Source organism: Aotus nancymaae, unplaced genomic scaffold (assembly GCF_030222135.1).
Source record: "Aotus nancymaae isolate 86718 unplaced genomic scaffold, 86718_ANA_hifiasm-v0.15.2.pri h1tg000062l, whole genome shotgun sequence".
NCBI classification, from domain to species: Eukaryota; Metazoa; Chordata; class Mammalia; order Primates; family Aotidae; genus Aotus; species Aotus nancymaae.
This window is the reverse complement of record NW_026988476.1, coordinates 32,402,249-32,424,741: the sequence shown is the minus strand read 5'-3', so window position 1 is coordinate 32,424,741 and position 22,493 is coordinate 32,402,249. Positions and strand designations below refer to the sequence as shown.

At 51.2% G+C, this 22,493-nt stretch overlaps 2 protein-coding genes across 13 annotated transcripts in view; one reads left to right on the top strand and one right to left on the bottom strand.

Annotated features, from left to right (window-relative positions):
* CDAN1 (codanin 1) lies at positions 1–21,173 on the top strand. Of its 8 annotated transcripts, XM_064365955.1 has the most exons (33): positions 16–105; positions 337–815; positions 1,056–1,259; positions 1,456–1,625; positions 1,762–1,875; positions 1,954–2,032; positions 2,766–2,886; positions 3,065–3,174; positions 3,938–4,027; positions 4,684–4,759; positions 5,265–5,470; positions 5,763–5,883; positions 6,004–6,150; positions 6,311–6,477; positions 6,867–6,954; positions 7,203–7,292; positions 7,468–7,522; positions 7,727–7,863; positions 7,952–8,055; positions 8,263–8,421; positions 8,784–8,847; positions 9,028–9,106; positions 9,291–9,439; positions 10,636–10,743; positions 10,885–10,948; positions 11,389–11,570; positions 11,807–11,914; positions 12,498–12,896; positions 14,824–14,874; positions 16,860–16,922; positions 17,044–19,490; positions 19,849–20,204; positions 20,970–21,173. In XM_064365955.1, exons 1-28 carry the CDS (start codon positions 16–18, stop codon positions 12,621–12,623), a joined length of 3,687 nt encoding a protein of 1,228 aa, XP_064222025.1. In that variant the 3' UTR covers positions 12,624–12,896; positions 14,824–14,874; positions 16,860–16,922; positions 17,044–19,490; positions 19,849–20,204; positions 20,970–21,173. The 8 variants fall into 8 exon arrangements, with proteins under 8 accessions (XP_012297666.1, XP_012297674.2, XP_012297672.1 ...); XM_021673110.2 differs by having other exon boundaries at positions 19,849–21,173; XM_064365954.1 differs by lacking the exon at positions 14,824–14,874 and having other exon boundaries at positions 19,849–21,173.
* STARD9 (StAR related lipid transfer domain containing 9) overlaps positions 16,564–22,493 on the bottom strand; it is a 185,469-nt gene continuing 179,539 nt past the window's right edge. For 3 of the 5 annotated variants that reach the window (XM_064365951.1, XM_064365953.1, XM_012442242.2), the window contains 6 exons: positions 20,403–20,520; positions 20,119–20,240; positions 19,577–19,641; positions 19,190–19,392; positions 18,852–18,931; positions 17,936–18,615 (listed from right to left, as the gene is read on the bottom strand). In XM_064365951.1, the coding sequence (XP_064222021.1) occupies positions 18,250–18,615; positions 18,852–18,931; positions 19,190–19,392; positions 19,577–19,641; positions 20,119–20,240; positions 20,403–20,520 (954 nt within the window). In that variant the 3' untranslated portion in view covers positions 17,936–18,249. Of the gene's footprint in view, positions 17,915–17,935; positions 18,616–18,851; positions 18,932–19,189; positions 19,393–19,576; positions 19,642–20,118; positions 20,241–20,402; positions 20,521–22,493 lie in introns of those variants that run through there. The other 2 variants (XM_012442239.2, XM_064365952.1) reach the window with 2 other exon arrangements.

The following is a 22,493-nucleotide window of genomic DNA, read 5'->3' as shown; positions in this document are numbered from 1 at the left end:
AGCGCCCAGACCGGGATGGCGGCGGTTTTGGAGTCGCTGTTGCGAGAAGAGGTGTCGGTCGCAGCCGTCGTGCGGTGGATCGCAGGCAGCACCCAGGGTTCGAAGGTAACAGCACTGACACGCCCCCAGGCCTGACCCGAAGCCGGTTCCCGCTGTGGAGTCCAGCCCTCCAATTCCCTTCCTCTAGGACGCCTGACTACCAGCCGGGCCGAGTGCGCTCCAACTGGGCGCCGCTGCCTGAGCCGCCCACCCGAGGCGCGCCCAGCGACCCTGGCTGCTGACGGCCCCTGGCCGGGGGCTAACCCTTTCGCCCCTCGACCTGTGCTTCTGCCCTAGGATAACCCCGGGGAGGCGGCCGTGCTGAGCTCACTCCGGCCCCTGCGGAAAGAATTCGTACCGTTCCTGTTGAACTTCCTGAGGGAGCAGAGCAGCCGCGTCCTCCCGCAGGGGCCCCCGACCCCCGCCAAGGCCCCGGGCGCCTCGGCAGCCTTGCCAGGGAGGCCGGGAGGCCCGCCGCGGGGCAGCCGCGGGGCGCGCAGCCAGCTTTTCCCTCCGACCGAGGCCCTGAGCACCGCCGCCGAGTCCCCTGTGGCCCGCCGCGGGGGCAGGAGGCGGGTCCTGGGGCCGGCCCGGGAGCGTGGAGGCCGCAGCCTGGAGGAGGGGGTCAGCGGGGAGAGCCTGCCCGGAGCCGGGAGCCGGAGGCTTAGAGGCTCTGGCAGCCCCAGCCGCCCCAGCCTCACGCTCTCTGATCCACCAAACCTCAGCAACCTGGAGGAGTTCCCTCCCGTAGGCTCGGTTCCCCCTGGACCTACAGGGTGAGACTCAGCTCTCATGCAGGAGATGAGTAGTACGAAGGCTCTGGGGAGTCAGTCAATCATGGCTCGGCGCTCCGCAGTGTAGCGCGAGGATGGTTAGAAGGCTGGGGGTGATGGTGAGGGTTTTTGTGGGGTTTTTTTTTTTTTTTTTTTTTTTGTGCAAGAGGTCTAGCTGTTGCGGTGGTGGAGGGGAGATGTTTGAAGATAGGAATTTGAGAAAAACCTGTGGCTACTCAGCAGGACGAAGCCTTCTCGCAGGATCAACCCAACTCCGGTGAGCGAAGAGCGGTCACTCTCCAAGCCCAAGACCTGCTTCACCTCACCCCCAATCAGCTGTGCCCCCAGTTCCCAACCCTCAGTCCTGGACACTCGCCCTTGGGGCCTTGGCCTTCCCCCAGGGTGCAGAAGTCTGCAAGAGGAGCGGGAGATGCTCAGGAAGGAGCGGTATGGCCTGGCCGCTCCTGGGGATGTCGGCTTCCTCCCTATGGGGGATCTTCAGGGCTTTTCCCTGAAATTGATTTCCCTCTTGGGGACTCTGGGTTTGTCTCTTGGGCTGTTGGTATCTTCTCTGGAGGGACCTGAGTGTGGCTGTGGCAGGGAAGCCAAGCTAACTGCTGATGAAATTTCTTTATCCCCATAGCTCTAAGCAGCTGCAGCAGTCACCTACCCCCACCTATCCCACCCCAGAATTGGGGTCGCCCCTCCCCAGCCGGACAGGAGGCCTCACAGATGAACCTGCGGACCCTGCCAGAGTGTCTTCCCGCCAGCGCCTGCAGCTGGTAGCCCTTGTTTACTCCTCGTGCATTGCGGGTGAGTGAAAGCATAGGGAGTTGGAGTGGAGATACTTGTAGAACTGCTGGGTAAGATAATTGATAAAGCACCTGGAACTGAGCCTTGGCTGTGAATGGTTCCCCATACCATGGGATTTCTTTTTGTATCTATCTAGAGAACCTCGTACCAAACCTCTTCTTGGAGCTTTTCTTCGTCTTTCAGCTCCTCACTGCCCGGAGGATGGTGACTACCAAGGACAATGACTTTGAACTAAGTCCTGGTGCCCTAGGTCAGTGAGCAAGCCTGCTTTTGAGACGTGGGGTCTAGAAATGGGACCCTTCCTGACAGCTTGGTACTGTCCTTCTAGATTCCCTGGAAAGTCCGCTGTTCCAAAGCATCCATGATTGTGTCTTCTTTGCAGTGCAGGTTTTGGAGTGTCACTTTCAGTGAGTTTCGCTGGCTGAGGCATTTGGGCCTCATTCTCATCATCTGCTTAGTTCTCTGGCTGCCTGGGATGTATGCTGGTGCTTAACACAGGACAGTGGCCCTGGACCTTCTCCTACCTGTAACCTTTAACTTTGTGTTAAGGCTATGAATGCAGTCCCTAAAAGAATGAAACAGGGCCAGGTATGGTTGTTCAGGCCTGCATTCCCACCACTTTGGGAGGCTGAGGCAGGATGGTGGCTTAAGCCAAGGAGTTTGAGACCAGCCTGGGCAACATGACAAAATTCTATCTCTACAGAAAAAAAAAAAAAAGCCAGGTGTGGTGGATTACACCTAGAATCCCAGCTACTCGGGAGGCTGAGGTGGGAGGATCACCTGAGCCTAGGAGGTCCAGGCTGTAGTGAGATCATGCCACTGCAGCCCAGCCTGGTGACAGAGGCCCCATCTCAAAAAAAAAAAAAAAAAAAAAACATGGACCCCTTTGGTGTTGGCAGTTGAGCTTTTTGGGTTTCTAGTAATGTTCCTGTCCTGCTGTCTTGGTCCCTGTTCTGTAAAGTCTCATATCCTCCCCTTTACTTTCATTATCTTTGATCCTTGGCCCGTGATCTTGTAGTACATAACTGGGCTTGCATACCTGCGCCATGCTTTAGAGATGCTCTGTGTGGTGTGCAGGTGCTTGCTTGCTACTTGCAGTCTGTGTTCTGGTCTCAGTCATAGGTGCTCTTGTCCCTGCAGGGTTCTTTCCAACCTGGACAAAGGGACCTTGAAACTGCTGGCTGAGAATGAGCGGCTGCTGTGCTTCTCACCAGCTCTGCAAGGCCGCCTTCGAGCTGCCTATGAGGGCAGTGTTGCCAAGGTAGTAACCCCAGCTTAGATGCCCACTGGCCTGGACCTGACCCTTTCTAGCTTACATAAAGTCCCACAACCCTGCTGACGACACTTAAGTGTAATGTGAGCTAACTCTGGGCGAGAATAAGAGGGAGAAGTTTTCTCAGCATGACCCTGCAGTTCCTAATGTTCCTGCTGTATTTTAGGTCTCTCTGGTGATGCCACCCTCTGCTCAGGCTGTCTCCTTTCAGCCAGAGACTGACAATCGTGCCAACTTCTCCAGTGACCGAGCCTTTCATACTTTTAAAAAACAGAGGTGATAAGAAAAGGGACTTTTAGGGGAGGGAATGAGATGACATTTTTCTGGACTAGGCAGCTGTTTTGGTTTCATAGAAATTAGGAGTTTAGCACTAACAGGTGGTGGGTTAGTCCTCCCAGGTCCTTCCTGCCGACCATCATAGGGGCCACTTGGCTTCATTCTGTTGTGCACCTGTGGACCTAACCCCTAGCGCTTAGCCAGCCATGTCACAGGTGTATGGCTTTAGTCTCAGGGTTCTCAGGCAAGAGTGTGCCAGGGTGAACTGCCCACAGAAGCACATGAAGCCTGTAGTATGCTGCTGCTGGTCTGTAGCGCTATTATGTAGAGAATTCTGGAGAGATTAAAAAATGGGGCTGCTGGCCAGGCCCAGTGGCTTACGCCTGTGATCCCAGTACTTTGGGAGGTCGAGGCAGGCGAGTCATCTGAGGTTAGGAGTTCAAGACCAGCCTGGTCAACATGGTGAAACCCCATATGTACTAAAAATACAAAAATGTGGTGGCGGACACCTATAATCCCTCCCAGCTACTCCCGAGGCTGAGGCAGGAGAGTCGCTTGGTGGGGTAGGGGCAGAGGTTGCAGTGAGCCGAGATTTCGTCATTGCACTCCAGCCTGAGTGACAGGAGCAAGACTCCATTTCCAAAAACAAAACAAAACAAAAAAAAAATGGGGCTGTGGATAGTCCTGTCCTCAGTTCTTCCAGGGGTGGGAAGGCACTGGTGGGAGTGAGTGCCTCAGCTGATCAGGCATTCTTATGCGTCAGGGATGTGTTTTATGAGGTGCTGCGAGAATGGGAAGATCACCATGAGGAGCCTGGCTGGGATTTTGAGAAGGGCTTGGGCAGCAGAATCAGGTGGGTGCTCAGACCTTGTCTTTCTCGCCCCTGGCAGTGAGTAGCTCAGTGCCGCTCAGGGAACTGATGGAGGAGGGAAGGCTTTCCCCGGCTCCTTCCAGCCCTTAGCTGTTCTCTTCTATCGTCTGAAATATCTTTAGTTACTGTTAACTCTGCCTCTACTCAAAAGGGATGTGTCTCTTAAGCTCTTTTCACTCAAAAGTGCCTTATCCTTGTTCTGTAGTGGCAAATGCTTGGAAAAAGTCCAAAGCTCTTAACCGAGGCTGCTGGAGTTTTTTTTGGTCCAAGCCACTGGTTAGACGTATCTAGCCTCCATTTTCTCCATTCTCTAGTTTGGGCAAGTCTGGTCACTGTAGGTAGATGCCTGGACTCAGAATGCCTACTTCAGTCCAGTCATCTCTCTTCACATCGGTCATGAAACTCGCTGCCTGTCAGTGTGGCTGAAAACAGGAGGGCTGGCGTGATATCTTGGTTAAGTGCACCTCTAGCTTTGGGGGAACTTGGTGCTGAGGGAGTGTCCCCTACCTTCAGTGTCCCTGTGTAGACTGGCTTAAGTCCCTGCTAAAGGGCTGGGAAACCCAAGGGTTGGCTGCTTCTCTCATCTTTCTTCCTCTCTCTCCTCTCCACACCCTTCATTCCTGCCTTCTGTTCCTCAGAGCCATGATGGGTCAGCTCTCTGCAGCCTGCAGCCACAGCCACTTTGTTCGACTTTTCCAAAAACAGCTACTCCAGGTAACAGCCCCAGCAAGAGATTAATCCACATTAAACAGCAGGTATCAGAGGCAGCCACGTAATGACTGCACTTTGGGATAGGGCAGCCAGCCAGGCATGTCCTGGGCTGGAATCTGAACAAGAGTTCTACTCCTTGGTGGGGTGACTGAAACTTGCGTGGCCAAAGAAAAGCCAGGGCACTCTCTGACATGCCCTGGACCCTGTATCTCCCCCAGCCTGCTGCTGCTTTCCCTCTGATTTGTGCTGTGGGAAGGAGCCCAGGCTTAGTAAGTAGTCAAGCTTAGTTTCAGATCCTAGCTGTAGTGACCCTAGGCACATGCTTAACCTTGCAGTTTCATTTTCTTCACCTGTGAAACAATCCTATGATTCACACCTCAGAAAAGCTATCTAAAGTGCTTGACACAGTTGGCATTCCTTAAATGTTGATTGCTTTCTCCTTATTTTGTTCAGTCCTTCCCTCCCACTTACTGATTTTTTAATTTCTCTCCTCTCTCTCCCACCCGAGATGTGTCAGAGCCCTGGCGGTGCCGGGGGCACTGTCTTGGGTGAGGCCCCAGATGTGTTGAGTATGCTGGGAGCTGACAAGCTGGGGCGGTTGTGGCGCCTACAGGAACGACTTGTGACGCCTCAGAGCAGTGGGGGGCCTTGCCCACCCCCCACCTTCCCAGGCTGTCAAGGCTTCTTCAGGGACTTCATCCTTAGTGCCAGCAGGTAGGCTCCCCTGTGTCTTACAAGGAATGGGGCAGAGGCCAGGAAAGGTGTGGCTCCCCAAAAGGGTAAAAGGGTAAAAGAGTCTCCTTTGCCTGGAATATAACAGAATAGGCTCCTTCCAGCTTGTACTTGCTGGCTTCATTGCACTTCTCATTCTGTCACCCACATGGGTGATTTTGTTGCTCCTCAGCTTCCCTTTCTGTCCTGCTCCCTTCCCTCTGGAGTGCCCCTTCTTGATTCTGCCTCTTCCTGCACCTCTTCCAGTGCTTATGCCCCACCCACCCCTTCTCAGCTTCCAGTTTAACCAGCATCTCATGGACAGTCTGAGCTTGAAGATCCAGGAGCTCAATGGCCTCGCCCTGCCCCAGCATGAGCCCAGTGATGAAGATGGGGAGTCTGATGTAGACTGGCAGGTCCGAAAACAGAACAAGGGAAATAACGGGGTCCGACCCAGGCGGGAAGGGAGTATGTTCAAGAAAAAATTGTTCTGGAAGCCTCATGTTTGGACTTTTACTTCCCTTGATTCCATGCAGGGTGAACGGAGGCAGTTTGCTGTGGTTCTTCTTAGCCTGAGGCTTTTGGCCAAATTCCTGGGCTTTGTGGCTTTCCTGCCATACCGGGGGCCTGAACCTCCCCCGACCGGTGAGCTTCAGGACTCCATTCTGGCCCTGAGGAGCCAGGTGAATGGGTGGGGGATTCTGGTGAGGAGGGAGCAGGGAGGACCAGCCAGGCACTGAGGCTCACTGGTTTCCTTGGCTATTCCAGAAACCAGGCAGGTTAGAGAGCATCTCCCAGCCCTTCCCAGGGACCTGCCCTCTGACTGAGCTCTGGCCCTCACAGGTCCCTCCGGTCCTGGATGTACGGACTCTGCTGAAGCGAGGGCTGCAGGCCCGCCGGGCGGTGCTCACCGTGCCCTGGCTGGTGGAGTTCCTGTCCTTTGCTGACCATGTTGTTCCCTTGCTGGACTATTACCGGGGCATCTTCACTCTCCTGCTACGCCTGCACCGGTGAGCGGAGGAAGGCTAAGGCTTGACGAAAGGATTCCAGAGTTGGGGGACATTGGTCAAGCCTGTTATTGATAAAGACGGTTGAGGAGTCTGCATTGTGTGTGTGGTGCCCTGGCCATAACTGAGCCCTGGGAGAGGCAGAATTGGCTCCCCAGAGGTAGACGGTGGGAAATCATCTGCACTTTCACTGGCCTCGTGCTGTTCCTGAGGTGGCCTCGCTGAGAGACGGTACAGATGCAGGAGGGGAGGCTGGGGAGATCCTGCTTGCCGACATGGCCACAGTCCCTTTTAGGTCTGTTTTTGTGAGCCAGCCTCCAGTGACAGCTTTTGCCGCCTCTGTTCTCTTTGCCTTTCTGCTCAAACCAATGTACTGTCTATTGACGTTTCAGGAGCTTGGTGTTGTCACAGGAGAATGAGGGGAAGATGTGTTTTCTGAACAAGCTGCTGCTGCTTGCTGTCCTGGGCTGGCTTTTCCAGGTGGGCAGAGTGAGGGTCCAGATTGGGGAGAGATTCTGCAGCTGAAGATGAGGAGAGGGCAAATGTCTGAGGGCAAATGAGGCAGGGGCCAGAAGATGAAGGTTCAGGAAAGGCCTAGGGATTCCCATGGTCTCAGAGGAGGCTGCTGTGAAGCTGGCACCTACACCCTGGCACTGTGGTGGGGGGGGCAGAGTAGGGGCGGGTCTCTGAAGTCAACTAGAGCTGTGACTGTCCTCCTGTCCTGCCAGATTCCCACAGTCCCTGAGGACTTGTTCTTTCTAGAAGAGGGTCCCTCAGATGCCTTTGAGATGGACACAGTAGCCCCAGAGCATGGCTTGGTGAGTGTTGGGGTCCAGCCGGAGTCATGGGAATCCCAAGAATAAAGGAAGTGGGCTACCTGGGGAGGCCCAGCCAGGGGAAGATGTTACCCTTGTAAACGCCCTGCCAACTGCCTGCTTCCTGGGCACGTGCTGGTGGAGGGACAGCCTGCTGACACTGGCCTGTTCTCCCCAGGACAGCATGCCTGTGGTGGACCAGCAGCTGCTCTACACCTGCTGCCCCTACATTGGTAAGCACCCGTCTCCCTGGATGGTCCTTGGTCTGTCCCTCCATGAGTACCCAGAAAGCACCCCCTTGGCCCAACTCCCTCACATGTTGCTCCGTTCATAATCATTCCTGGCTGTCTGAGCCTCTTGACTCTACAAATAAAGTCCATGCTGCTTAGGGAGGGGAGAGGGTTCTGGAACTGAGAACTTGGACTTCACTGATACAGGAGAGCTCCGGAAACTGCTTGCTTTGTGGGTGTCAGGCAGCAGTGGACGGAGTGGGGGCTTCGTGAGGAAAATCACCCCCACCACCACCACCAGCAGCCTGGGAGCCCAGCCTCCCCAGACCAGCCAGGGGCTGCAGGTAAGGGCAAGGCTGAGGCAGCCCCAGGTGGGAGGTGTAGAGGGGGAAGGCTGGAGGAAGCCTCACTGCCTCTCCCTCCTCCCCACAGGCGCAGCTCGCCCAGGCCTTTTTCCACAACCAGCCACCCTCCCTGCGCCGGACTGTAGAGTTTGTGGCAGAGAGAATTGGATCCAACTGTGTCAAACATATCAAGTAAGAGTGGGTTAATGATCCCGGGCTCATCCTGCTACCAGTTTTTCCCCGTTTTCCTCATTTGCTAAACTGAGGTGGTCAGCCAGAGGGTGGGTGTGAGGCTGAAACGGCTGACACCTTTTGAAGGAAATTCTGACCAAATTTCCTTAAATTTGCAGCCCCTTTTCAATTCACCAACCACCCCCAACCTTGCTGTCCCTACTACAGGGCTACACTGGTGGCAGATCTGGTGCGCCAGGCAGAGTCACTTCTCCAAGAGCAGCTGGTGACACAGGGAGAGGAAGGGGGAGACCCAGCCCAGCTGTTGGAGATCTTGTATTCCCGGCTGTGCCCCCATGGGGCCCAGGCATTGGCCCTAGGGCGAGAGTAAGAAGCGCTGTTGCATTTGATCCTCTCTTGGCTTTTCTCTGTCCTTTCTTTCCTCTTTCACGCTTACTTTTTCCTTCACACCGTTTTTCTTCTCCCCACGCCCATTATCTGTAGGCTCAGCATTGGCTGTAGGCTTTTTGTGGCGCAAAATCCAAACCTACATTTGGGAGCGTGTGATGCTGTGGGGCTGGCAGTTGGGCTTTCGTTTTTTTGGCGCCTGGGGTGGGTGTGGGAGGGCAAATGGTGCCTCCTTCCAAGGTACAGCCTCCCAGGTCAGGTGCTTGGTATACTTGGGGCATTTGCTTCTAGAGCCAGGCTGAAATACCCAGAGACCACTTACCCTGTCTGTCTCCTTTTAGATTCTGTCAAAGGAAGAGCCCTGGGGCTGTGCGGGCGCTGCTTCCAGAGGAGACTCCAGCAGCAGTACGTGGGAGGGAGGCCTGCAACTAGCAGGCCAGGTGGTTGTGGGAGAGATGCATGGACTAGTCATATACACACACACCTGTGTGAGGCTCGGTGTTGGGGAGGTTGATGCTCGACTCTGGCATCCCTTGTTGCACCCAGCCCTCCCTCAGCCCCTGACTCTGGAGTTGTGGTTTCCAGGTTCTGAGCAGTGCAGAGAACATTGCTGTGGGGCTTGCAACAGAGAAAGCCTGTGCGTGGCTGTCAGCCAACATCACAGGTAAGGTCCATGAGAGGGGAGTGGCTGAATCAAGTGTTTAAAAAGTGGACTGGTAGAGAGTCGGAGGCATTTTGGGGGAGATGAGACTGAGAGCCTGTAGGAAACAGTGAAAGGCATGGGTCAGCATGGTGAGCCTGTGCAGGGCCCTCCAGTGACCCCTTTCCCATTTCCCTCTGCCCCACAGCACTGATCAGGAGGGAGGTGAAAGCAGCAGTGAGTCGCACACTTCGAGCCCAGGGTCCTGAACCTGCTGCCCGGGGGGAGCGGAGGGGCTGCTCCCGCGCCTGTGAGCACCATGCTCCCCTCCCCTCCCACCTCATCTCCGAGATAAAAGTACACGGCTACCCTACTCCCTTTGGCTTCCCTGCTCCCTCTCCCTGCTCTGCCTGGTTTTCCTTTCTCACATCAGCTCCAGGATTTTTATGTAGAAGCTGTCTGTGCTGTCCAGCTAGTCCCTGTTCTATTGATTGATTACTGAGTGATCCAGGGCAGAGCTGGATTGAATGGTTTTCCCAATTGTCACTCTTGACTTTTTAATCATCCAAAAGGGGAAATGGGCAGATAGGACATTTTTGATTGATTGATTACATGCTTATGCAGATAGTGATGGGGGGGTGGTGAATGGCTTCATAGTAAATGAATCTCTAAGAGGCACTCGCCCCAGTACTTGGAGACAACTTCAGAAATGTTCTATGTGGGAGGTGATGCTCATTTATAGGCAGTAAGAATAAACCCATCAGTTCTCCTAACCTGATTTTAAAAATTCAAAGATTGTCTAGAGCAGGAGTCAACAAATAGCCCATGGACTGAAGTGAGCCTGCCCCTTGTTTTGTGAGTGAGTAGTTTTATTGGCATGCAGCCATATTCATTCGTGTACGAGTTGGCGTGTGGCTGCTTTTGGGCAACTACTCAACAACAGCAGAGTTGCATAGTTAAGACAGAGACCTTATGGCATGCAAAGCCTAAAATATTTACTGTCTGGTTCTGGTCTAGGGTAATAATCTAGGAATAGAGATTGGAATAGGCAGTAAGGTGCACTGACATAAAATGGAGATTGTATAGGAGGAAGAGGCTTGGTGGCCATTTGATACTGGTTGCCAATATGCAGAGGATTTCTGCATTGAAAGCTCAGCTCTCCAGAGAAGATGCACAGAGAGACATTAGAGAGAGAAGATCCTAAGGAAGTATCTGATAGGCCAGTTTCCCTACATGCTTCAAAAATAAGATGCCCTATGGGAGTTGGTTCACTACAGTTTGGTCCCAAGTTGAGTGACATTTCCCATGCTCTGGCAGCCTGTGGTCCCTCAGCTGACCTGCTCTGTCTGTTCCGTCTTTTGTTGTCCATGCGATTGCTCCCCCTTGCTATGGCATCCTATCCAAGTCCCAGGTCTACGGGCAACTTGGCTTCACTTACCATACCTCAGGGCCCTATTCTGCCTCTCTCCACTGGCTGATCCCTGTCCCAAGCCAAATTCTCTGTGGCATCTTGGTTTCCAGCGCAGGGTGATGTCTCTCCCTGCTCTCTACAGGATGTGCTCTCCTTGGCTGTGGGACCAAGGGACCCTGACGAGGGAGTCTCCCCAGAGCATCTGGAACAGCTCGTAGGCCAGCTGGGCCAGACGCTGCAGTGCCGCCAGGTGAGACGTGGCATCTGCCACCTGAGGGCCGCCTTTCTCTGTCCTTGTGTGAGACCTGATAACCAGAGCCACAGTGGCTCAGGTCCAATTCTCGCAGCAGTAATTATGGTGATGCCTATGGTCTCCATTTTCCTCCCGCAGTTCCTGTGCCCACCTGCTGAACAGCATCTGGCAAAGTGCTCTGTGGAGTTAGCTTCCCTCCTTGGTATGGTTCTTTTCCATCATAACCCTCTTGCCTGATGCCCCAAATCTCAGGGTTGGGTACAAGCAAGATTAGAAACCAGCCCTCTTCTGCCCCCATCTCTTTTTTTTATTTTTTTTTTGATACGGAATCTCGCTGTTGTTGCCCAGGCGGAATGCAGTGGCGTTATCTCAACTCAGTGCAATCTCTGCCTCCTGGGTTTAAGCGATTCTCCTGCCTCAGCTTCCCAAGTAGCTGGGACTACAAGTGCGTGCCACCACACCCAGCTAATTTTTGTATTTTTAGTAGAGATGGGGTTTCACTATGTTGGCCAGCTGGGTCTCGAACTCCTGACCTCATGATCTGCCCGCCTTGGCCTCCCAAAGTGTTGGGATTACAGGTGTGAGGCACCACATCCAGCCTGCCCCCATCTCTTAAAGCTTGGCTTTCCTCTCTTTCCACAGTTGCAGATCAGATTCCCATCCTAGGGCCCCCAGCACAGCACAGGCTGGAGAGAGGGCAGGCTCGAAGGCTTTTGCACATGCTGCTTTCCTTGTGGAAGGAAGACTTTCAGGGACCAGTTCCGTTGCAGCTGCTGCTGAGTCCAAGAAATGTGGGGCTTCTGGCAGATACAAGACCGAGGGAGGTGAGTCAGAAGGAACAGGAAGGCGTCTCAGCCCTCTGCAGTCAAGCTCTGAACATCCACCACCCTTGCCCCAAACTGAACTGTTCTGCTTCATTTCCCCCTCCTGTCCCACACAGAAATGGACTCCACTTATCTGAAGTCTCTTCCCAGCATCTCTGTCCTTTGAGATCTCAATCTGTGTCATCAGGGTCACTTGGCCATCCTCCTAACAACCCTGACCTTCTCGTGTTTTGCAGTGGGACTTACTGCTATTCTTGCTCCGGGAGCTGGTGGAGAAGGGTCTAATGGGACGGATGGAGATAGAGGCCTGCCTGGGCAGCCTCCACCAGGCCCAGTGGCCAAGGGTAAGGAGTCTCCGTCTCCCATTTGTCTTGAAAGGAAGCAAGTGATGGGACAAAACTAAGTGGATTTTTGTCAAGAGTCTTCAGGGCCACCCTGAAATCATCCCAATTTGAGTGGTTATTATATGAGGGACTGTGTTAGTGGGAAGATGAAAGGAAGGCAGTTAGCTGGAAAATAGCACAGCACAGTGTGTGGGTTTTTAAAATCTGAATAACCTGGATTTTAATCTTGGTAATTTTTTTTTATGATTTGGGGCAAAGTAATTCATCTTTTAATAGTACTAATAATTTCAAGATGAAATAGATGCACTCAATAATACTCAAAGTGGTAAAGCCTGTGTCCCCACTCAGAGTTCACTCCCTGCCATAACAACTTTAGCCTCCCAAAGTACTAACAGACTAGGTTTCATGTCCATTTCAGTGTGGAAGGCAGGTGAGAAAAAATAATGTAGCCAGCTTGTTGTCTACTGAGTGGTTAGCTAAGGTTTGGCATTTGGGCTGGTCTTCAGTGAAAAAGACTATCCAAAAAAGATGAGCTGTTGAGAATTACATGCTGCCTTTTCCCTCATCTTTCTACTTATTGCAGGACTTTGCTGAAGAATTAGCAACACTGTCTAACCTGTTTCTAGCTGAGCCCCACCTGCCAGAACCCCAGCTAAGAGCTTGTGAGCTGGTGCAGCCAAACCGGGGCACTGTGCTGGCCCAGAGCTAGGGCTGAGAAGTGGCCCTGCCTTGGGCATCTCACCAGAACCCTGGACCCCCGCCTCACTGTCCATCAGGAGGTGGCCCAAGTGCCCACCATGGACTCTCACTGGTGTGGGAGTAGCTGGTCTATAATCAGACTTCCTGCTCTGTGAAAGAAGGGAGTTGCTGCCTTGCATCCCAGCAGCTACAGGACTACCACACGAATGCTAGAGGAAGGAGAGCTGGCCTGATTCAGATTATGGCAGAAACGCCCAGAGATGCCAGTCCTGGAGTGGAAGAGGTGGTGTTTTTCTCTTGGATACTAAATGAAATAATAATGAGGTGTGTGGGCTTGTCAACACAGAATTCAAGCCTCATTTGCTATCCCAGTATCTCTTAAAACTTTGTGGTCTTGGAATGCATGACAGAGGCAAGTGACTTCCACTTAAAAAGTTGTTAAACATGAATCTTGGGAGTCTACATTTTCTTACCATCAGGAGGTAGACTGCCATCTCGTTAAAAATGCCTAACATGGGTTGGGTGTGGTGGCTCATGCCTTTTAATCCCAGCACTTTTAAAGGCCTGAGGTAGGTGATCGTTTGAGGTCAGGAATTCAAGACTAGCCTATAATCCCAGCACTTTGAGAAGCCGAGGTAGGCGCATCATTTGAGGTCAGGAGTTCGAGACCAGCCTGGCCAACCTGCATCTCTCTCTACTAAAAATACAAAAATTAACTGGGCATGGTGGAGTGGCCTGTAATCCCAGCTTCTCAGGAGGCTGAGGCAGGAGACTTGCTTGAACCCGGGAGGAGGTGGTTGCAGTGGTGCGACTCCAGCCTGTGTGACAGCAAGACTATCCAAAAAAGCCTAACAGATAAGGTATGACTCCTCAACCAACTGAAACCTGGCTTTCCCCCTCTACCTTCGGCCCCTGTGCAGGTAGTAACTCTTGAGACCTCTCTCTGACTAGGGACCAAGCACAGGGCATTTAGAGCTTTTTAAAATAAACTGGTTTTCTTTAACAAGGGCTTGATGTCTAGTCATTTTTACCTGTCTTTTCCCTTTAGAACGCTGCAGAGTCTCAGGTGGGTTTTAGGTTGAGCTATAATGGTGGCTTCGCTGAGTGCATTGCAAAGTGAGCTGCCTTGCCTCTTAGAAATGCCTATATAGTCCACTCTAGAGAGCTAATCTCTGGTGGCAGTTACCTATAAATTTATTGTCAGTGGTACTGACTACGTCTATTTTTGGGAGAAAGGGTTAGGATAACGTAGTTTCCACACAAGATGATGTTCCCTACTGAACCACATGGTGGGGCAATTCTTGTTATGCTGTCCTGTTAAGCCTGGGGTGTTTGATTTAACTTGGAGTATCTCAGAGTAAAAAAGGACTGCTTCTTGATTAGAGCTGTATCAAGCTCTATAAATGAGCCATTGATTTTGACAGGTTCACACCTGTAATCCCAGTGCTTTGGGAGACCAACAGGGAGGACTGCTTGAGTTCAGGAGTTCAAGGTTACAGTCAACTATGACTGCGCCCCTGCATGCCAGCCTGAGCAAGAGTAAGACCCCCATCTCTTTGAGAAACAAAAAGCACTACTATGATCATGTGCATTACCACCAGGAGTTGGACTGGTAATATCCTCAGGAGGACCTAAATGGATCCACTTATCAGAGCATGGTAAAACCTGGAAATGCCATCAACCTAGGAAGTGAAAAACGGGTTTTCTCAGTCACTATCTTGTGATCATACTTTTCCCAAATACCATGCCTTTCCCCTCTCCTCAGCTACTCCTTTAACAAGTTTTTCATCTGAACCTTTTTCCCTGATCTCTTCATTTTCAAAGGCCTTTATCTTTATCCTTTAAATCCAATTTGTTCTGAATGCCTGGGAACCAAAAAAGTTTTAAGGAATGCTTTCTCAGCTGGATGTGGTTGCTCACACCTGTAATCCCAGCACTTTGGGAGGTCAAGGCGGGAGGATCACTTGTGCTCAGGAGTTTGAAACCAGCCTGGGCAACACGGGGAAACCCCATCTTTATAAAAATACAAAAGAAAATTGGTCAGGAGTGGTGGTCCATGCCTGTGGTCCCAGCTACTTGGGAGGCTGAGGTCAGAGGATCACTTGAGCCCAGGAGGTCAAGGCTACAGTGAGCCATGATCAAGCCACTGCACTCCAGCCTTAGCTGCAGAGCGACATCTGTCTTTAAAAAAATTTTTTTTCTATGCCCAGGGACCAGCACTGGGTGTGGATGAACCACAGCACTGCCCCAGGAAGCTTCGGGTAAGTGTCAGGTTCATGGCTACTTCTTGACTTTTCCCAGATGACCTAGCTGAGGTGTGTGACATGGGATGGGCAGGAGAGGAAAACCTGAAAACACCTAAGGACGCTGAGATTGAAGGGCTGGGCCACAACCCAGGCCTGGCTTAAGGCCCACTTGGAGTTAAGTTAAAACCAAGTTCTTGGCAATTTGAATGGAAATTTAACATGTTCCCAATGAAGGAAACTTCCTGCTGGCCTGTGTGAGCCTTAAAGGCTACTCTAAGGATTGTAGATACAGGCAGCTAGTGGGCCAGCAAACTAATAAGATTCTTTTCTGTTTAATTGTCAAAGCCAGCTGTTGATAGTGTGGTCCCCAAACCAGCAAACTTAAGGGCTCCCTGGGACTTTTTATTTTTTGAGACAGAGTCACTCTGTTGCCCAGGCTGGAGTGCAGTGGTGCAATCTTGGCTCACTGCAACCTCTAGCCCCCAGGTTCAAGCGATTCTCCTGCCTCAGCCTCCCGAGGAGCTGGGACTACAGGTGCATGCCACCACACCCGGCTACTTTTTTGTATTTTTAGTAGAGATGGGGTTTTACCATGTTGGCCAGGATGGTCTCGATCTCCTGAACCAGTGATAACGTCCACGTTGGCCTCCCAAAATGCTGGGATTACCAGTGTGAACCACCACACCCGGCAAGACTTCTTGTTATTACAAATACTCTGGTCCCTCCCCAAGGCTACCAAACCAGCAACTTGGGGTAGGGCCTAGCCTGGAACATAAGAAAGCTTTCAGGTGATTCTGATATAGGCAAAAGTATGAGAACCACCCAGTGAAACCAAAATCTTACTCCACTTTTGCTTTTTGCCACAAGATCCCTCTCAATCTTTCAGTTGCTGATTAAGTCAGCTCTGGTGTGTGGGGTTTTTTTTTTTTTTTGAGATGGAGTCTCCCTCTGTCACCCAGGCTGGAGTGCAGTGGCAAGATCTTGGTTCACTGCAACCTCCGCCTCCCAGGTTCAAGCAGTTCTTGTGCCTCAGCCTCCCGAGTAGCTGGGACTACAGGAGTATGCCACCATGCCTGGCTCATTTTTTGTATTTTTAGTAGAGACAAGGTTTCACCATGTTGGCCAGGCTGGTCTCGAACTCCTGGCCTCAGGTGATCCACCTGCCTCAGACTCCCAAAATGCTGGGATTACAGGCATGAGCCACCACGCCGGGATGACTTCTTTATTAAGGCAGACAGGGTTACCTCCTGGTTATTTCCCTACTCAGATTCCCATAGGTGGCTCTGCCTCAGAAGCCCCAGGGCACTGTGGTCACTGTTAGATGTGGCAGTGACTGTTCTGGATCCTCCACTTCAGTTCTTACTTGGGCTATAGTTGAGCAACTTACCTGGTTGCTGTTTACCCTGCAAAGAAATGCCAAGTTCATGGGAAACTGTACATACATGTAAACTGAATCTTTGAATTGGCTATGAGTGGGTATTGCCAGTGTGATCTCCAGCTAACTGCCAAGCTCGAATGACACACTTTAGACTATCGCGGTGCAGTATTTCATCTACTCTTCACTAGATAAAGTATGCAGAGGACTTTTAATTTAAAAATGATCTGACTTGTTTGGTCAGTAGTCTTAGAGATTTATATGACAAGAGGTAGGAGTACATAAATAGGGTGTTAAATATGTCACCAAAAAAATTTACCAGAGAAATAGAAGTTTAAAAGCAATTTTAAAAAACCTTCAATGAACAATATATAAATAATCTGAAGTAAGAGGGAAAAATGCCCTGCAAACACTTTAGAAAAATAAATCTCTGCCTTGCTATACAGAAATACACCTTTTACCACATCTTCTGAATCCCCAAAAGATTTTGGACACCAGAACTAAAGATGTGAATCTTCCCCAACCCTACCACTTCCAAGTAAACACACAGAATATTCACGGTTCACATCCAGCCAGGCTAAAGTACAAGAAAACTGAACCCATTCTCCATCCTATCCCATCCTAGGATAGGTGAGGCCAGAGAGAAATCATGGAATGCTTAGGACTCCACACCTCCCAACTGACTGAGGTAAGTTCTGGAACTGAGCGTCCTCCCAACAAGCCACTTGCCTCCCCTGGGAGTTCATTCATCTCCTCTCCCCTCCTCAAAGGACAGTGTTTAAGCTCTGAAATTCCTCTTGCCTTGTCAGCAACCGTCATCTGGCTGCCACTCCAACCAGTCCTCAAAGACCTCAGCCCCTCACCCTGACCCCATATCTGTCCAACCTGGTTCTACGGTGTCTTCCATCTGACAGCTCTAGAGTGACAGCTTCATATCAGAGCATCACTCAACACCCCTGACTCATGCCAAGACCCAAATGTCTTCTCCTGGGAGGAAAAGGGAGAAAAAACAAAAAATCAACAATAAATTATTTTGCAAAAATTCAAGAGGGAGAAAATATTCTGAATCAGTGTTCTGGTTTATGCAGCTTTTTTTGAATCCTCTTTGTTTTGGTATTTTTAATGTCCTACCACACAGTGGAGCTGAATGCTGGAGGTAGATTCAGAGCAGAGTCTTGGCCATTGGCTGCCTGCTTCCCTACCAGCTTGTGGAAGCATCTTGCCAAAGCACTCCTCTGCTGGCTGTGCCCAATTCTGGTCCTTAAGTAGCCTGTCTGCTGCAGTCCCAACAACAGGAAGGAAAGGTGAGAAATCCAAAAGGTGAGCTGAGCTGCATTCACTCTGGACAGCCAGGTCCAGGAGCTCACACCATTTGCTCTGCACTGGTGCCAGCTGTGATCAAGTACTAAGTGAGCTTTGCTGGCATCCCTGGGCCAGTGCTGTCTGCCCCAATCAGCCACAGCAGGTAGCATCAGCTTTTCCTACACCAGGGTATGGAAAGTAACAAGGAGCTGCCACAGTGTCTCTTTTAAGCAGCCTGGGCCTGCATCCCAGCAGCACCATCTTGACGGTGAGATGCTAGCTACCAAGGAAAGAAGCCAGCCTGGCTATAACTAGTGGCTGCTGTTTGATGAAAGAGCTCAGGAGCTGAGGTGGGAAGCCTGGAGCCCCAAGTTCCACCTGAAAGCAGAGAGAGAGGAATTTAAGGTGCAAATAGACTTGGGAGAGTGTGCCAGCTGCACTGTAGCCCCAAGGAGTCCCCCTAGCCTGTGGTGATGGGAGAAGCACCTCAGATTGTGGCTTGGTGTTTACAGGCCCCTGGCCTCTGCTATTCAGATCTAAGTATTGGCGTTCACCTCCTAGTGACAAAGTCCAAGTCAACAGACTGGGAGGGGAGAGGTGAACGAAATGTCATCACTCTGCTCTGCTGAGGCTTCACAATGACTCATCTATCTCCTAAGGATCCTGGGATCAGCCACAGGATGCAGGTCACTAGGTCTTCGGTGACAGGAGCTTCAGAAAAGGTTGATAAACTCCTGTCTCATTCCCTCCTCTATCTCCTGACTCCCCTTACTGCAAGCCCAAGAAGCCCCAGAGTCTCCTGGTCTCAGGCCAGAGGGCGTGGGCACTGGAGGATGTTCAACAGTGAGACACAAAAATCCTAGGGGGCTGTGGGACCAAGTCAGGCTGTGCTGTGAGGCTGGCTGCAAGGGGTTTATCACCTGGGCTAAGTAGATGACTCTGGTGACTTCCCTCCCTTCCACGGTGACAGGCTGCAAGATCCAGGCACTGGGCAGGATCTCCCCGCGAACCATTTTTCTGCTGGGTCTTGGCATGGATGTATCATACACAGACTGGGCTGCTATGACTGACAGGTGACCCTGGGGACAGAGAGAAACGGGAGTCCTGCCTGTGTAGTATGGACAAAACAGGAACAGGCTCCCGAGTAGACAGTATGGTGAAAGGCAACACTGGCCGGCCTTCAAGCCACCCCTACCCTGGCTCCAGCCTCAATTTGCGCTCCTTCCCCCAGAGGACCTGATGCCCACATAGATTGTTTCTCACAACACTTCAGCCCAAGTTCTTCCCACAACGTCTTTACCACCAAGGCAGGCACCTCTTTCGCTTCCACGCAGACACAACAGAAATCCCGTGGCTGCTTCAGTGCACACAGGGTGGTGTCACACACCAAATACACTAGAGGGACAGGGATAAGGAAGGTCAGGAGGCCCATGGACAAACCCAGTCTTAAAGCCTTCCTGGTCAGGGAGCAGCCCTCCTGCCGTCACCCTATAACCTGACACATAGCTCAATCCAGGATGAGCAATCAAGGTAACCTAAGTACCTGGCCTCCCAAGAAGGCTGCCTCCAACCCTCCACCTCTATCCCCCAACAAGACCCCACTGGGCACACCAGAAACTAGGCCCCACGGAAGCCTTCCTTCCCTGGGCTCACCCAGGTTGATGCTGTCGGTCACTCGCTGATGCAGCCTTGCTGTCTGAATAGGCTTGTAATACAGGGGCCACAGAGTCGGGTCGCTGACAGCTGCCCACACGTGAGACAGTGGCTGGGACACCACACCTGCCCCCAGGAAGCCATGCCGAGTGGAAGAAAACACCTTGTAGTAAAGCTGCACCGCCTGCTCCTCACCCTGATAGCTGAGGGGAAACAACAAGCACAGAGAAGAGGAGGGGATCAAAAATGAGTTCCAAGGATCACAAAGGAGGGGCTCAGAGTGAAGAGTCAAGGAATCTAGGTAAGGGAAAAGAGGAGAGAAGCCAAGCAGGGTGACAAGCTTAGTAACAAGACAGACAGTATACCAAGGACCCTGCACAAACTTACTTCCAGCCAGCTGTTGCCTGGCAGCTGAAGAGGTTGTGCAGATTATCCGAACAAGCAGCCATTACCTGGGGACACAATGGGCATATCCAAATTAGGAGGCACAGTAAAAACTAAGCCCCTGGGTTGGTCAGTCTGGCCTGCATCTGATAAATTCCCCCTTTTTTTTTCCGAGACAAGATCTAGCTCTTTTACCCAGGCTGGAGTTCAGTGGCGTGATCTGGGATTACAGGTGTAAGCTACCATGCTGGTTTAATATTTTTATTTTTTTGTAGAGACAAGATCTTGCTGTGCTTCCCAGGCTGGTCTTGAACTCCTGACCTCAAATGATCCTCCCACTTCAACCTCCCAAAATGTTGGGATTATAGGCATGAGCTACTGTGCTTGGCCCGAATTCCCCTTTTCTCAAGATGAAGAACCACTGAAGATGCCCAAAAGTCTTGGGCTCCCTAATCTGCCCAACTTTTTTCCTACTTTCTCTTCCTGCATAGCCAGCAGAGATCTGGGTAAAGGTATGGTGAGGATGAGTGGGAGCAGATACTCACATCAGCCATAGAAGTGTCCACGATGTGCTTGGCCAAATACTGATAAGAGGAGGAAAAGCAGGTCCCCAAGCTGGACGGATTGCATGGTGAGCAGCAGCAACTGCCCAGGGAGGCTCTGTGGCCTACAATAAATAGGTGAAGTCCCTGTGATGGCACTGAACATCAGTGCCTCAGGACAGCAACAGCTATCCCTCAGACCAGTGACTCACTAAGATCTAGCAGCCATCAGGCCCCAAGTCCCCAAACCAGGCAGGTGACTATCCCCAACATTGCCCACAACTCACTGTAGGCAGAGTTCTTCCAGGCAGACCTGGCCAGATATAAGTGATTGTTCCTCACTGCAGAAGGGCCTCGCTCATCCCCTATCCAAGAATCCCTGGAATCAGGCAAGTTTGTACACCCCTGCAGAAGAGAGGATACTCAGGAGAGAGCCAGAAGGCAAGCACAGAATTATCTTCTCTGCCTCTGAACTGCATCTAACAGCTTCCAATGGGATGACTTAACTGCAAAGGTCTTCCCTTATGGGAATACAAGAGGCTGGATGTCCCCCCAAGAAGACCACAGCAACAGAAATGAGTATTGAGACGATCTCTGCTCCCCATCTAAGCCACAGGCAGAGGCTGCTTACAGGAGAGTTCCAACAGGGATTGGAACAACTCAGGCCTCAGAGTATGGGGTGCTCTGCCAGCCTTCCAATCTGGGGGGTACCAGGGGTCAGTGTATGGGAGGCCTTCTGCATCACCTGGGCAACAGAAATGAGGCCATGGCTTAGTGGGGGTAATAAATGTGGAAGATTGGATGGGAGGAAAGAAATGGGCTTTGAAAAGCTGAACCTTTGGCCCCCACCCCAGGTGCAGCAGCCAAGTTAAAGGTCCTAACTGGGATGGGATGACCCTGTGGATCTGCAATGTGGTTAACAAACCCTTACCTCAGCAAGCTCCTCAACAACATGACTCTTGGCCTCTGTTGGAACTCACAAGTACCCACCAGCCTACCTTCATCATCACCTGTAACCTATTGCTACTCTGATGACAATAAAGGAGGAAACAAAGACAGTTGTGTCTCTATCCTCATCTCCTTCTCACCTGCTGCAACAGAAACCAGGCCCTTCTGCCTCAGGCTTAGCTCTCTCACTGCCCTGTCAGAAGCCTTTCATTACTGATCACCAGTCTTTTCACTTGTTGCTTCCACCTCTTCCTCTTCACTGGATCCTTCCTATTAGCCACATCACTTGACTAATTTTTAAAAAAATTTTTGTAGAGACAGGGTCTTACCCTGTTGCCCATGTTGGTCTTGAACTCCTGGGCTCAAGTGGTCCTTCCTGTGCAGCCTCCCAAAGTGTTGGGATTATAGGCTTGAGCCCCTGTGCCCAGCTTCTCTCATCTTTAAAACCTTCCTCTAGGCTGGGTGCGTGGCTCACGCCTGTAATCCCAACACTTTGGGAGGCGGATGTGGGTTCAAAACCAGCCTGGCCAAGATGGTGAAACCCCATCTCTACTAAAAAAAAACAAAAATTAGCCGGGCATGGTGGCAGGTGCCTGTAATCCCAGATATTTGTGAAGCTGAGGCAGGATAATCGCTTGAAAATGGCAGGCAGAGGTTGCAGTGAGCCGAGATGACGCCACTGCACTCCGGTCTGGGAGACAGAGTGAGACTTCGTCTCAAAAATAAATAAATAAATTTAAAAACAAAAAAACAAAACAAAACCTTCCTCTTCACCCTACTGCCCTTCACAGATAAGCTTCTTGCAACTAGTGTCGCTGTTTGCCATCTCCCACTTCTCACTGACTGCTGAACCCACCCTAATCTAACATTTGCCCTTGCCACTCCAAACAGCAGTCACCAAGGTCCATGGTGTCCATGTGGCTGGATCTTGTGAACAACTTCTTGTCTTCCACTTCCTCAATCTCTCAGCAAGCTTCGACTTGGCAAGTCTCTCCCTTTTACTGAATCACTTCCCGAGGGCCCTGGCTTCTCCTCTCTCTGAGTGGTTTTCTTTTGTTGATTCATCCTATTCAACTGCTGACATTTTGGGATCCTTTCAAAATTCAGGCCTAGGCCCTATTTTTTCACTCCATAATATATTTCTAGGTGACCTAAGCTGTTCCCAGTCCTATACTGACTTCCAAAAATAAATATCCATATAATTTATGGATACTGATTATCAAATATTGCTGAGACAAATGGGCAGCCATTTGAAAACAAGATTCCATCAGAGACCCATTTCACAGACATACCAAAATAGATCTTTTATGTTTTATAGATAAAAGATATACTGCGAGATGGAGGGGTATAACAGTATTACAAGAAAATATAATTTAAAAGATAACTGTGCCTGTAGTACAGTTGCCTGGTGGGGAGAATCCCTTGAGCCC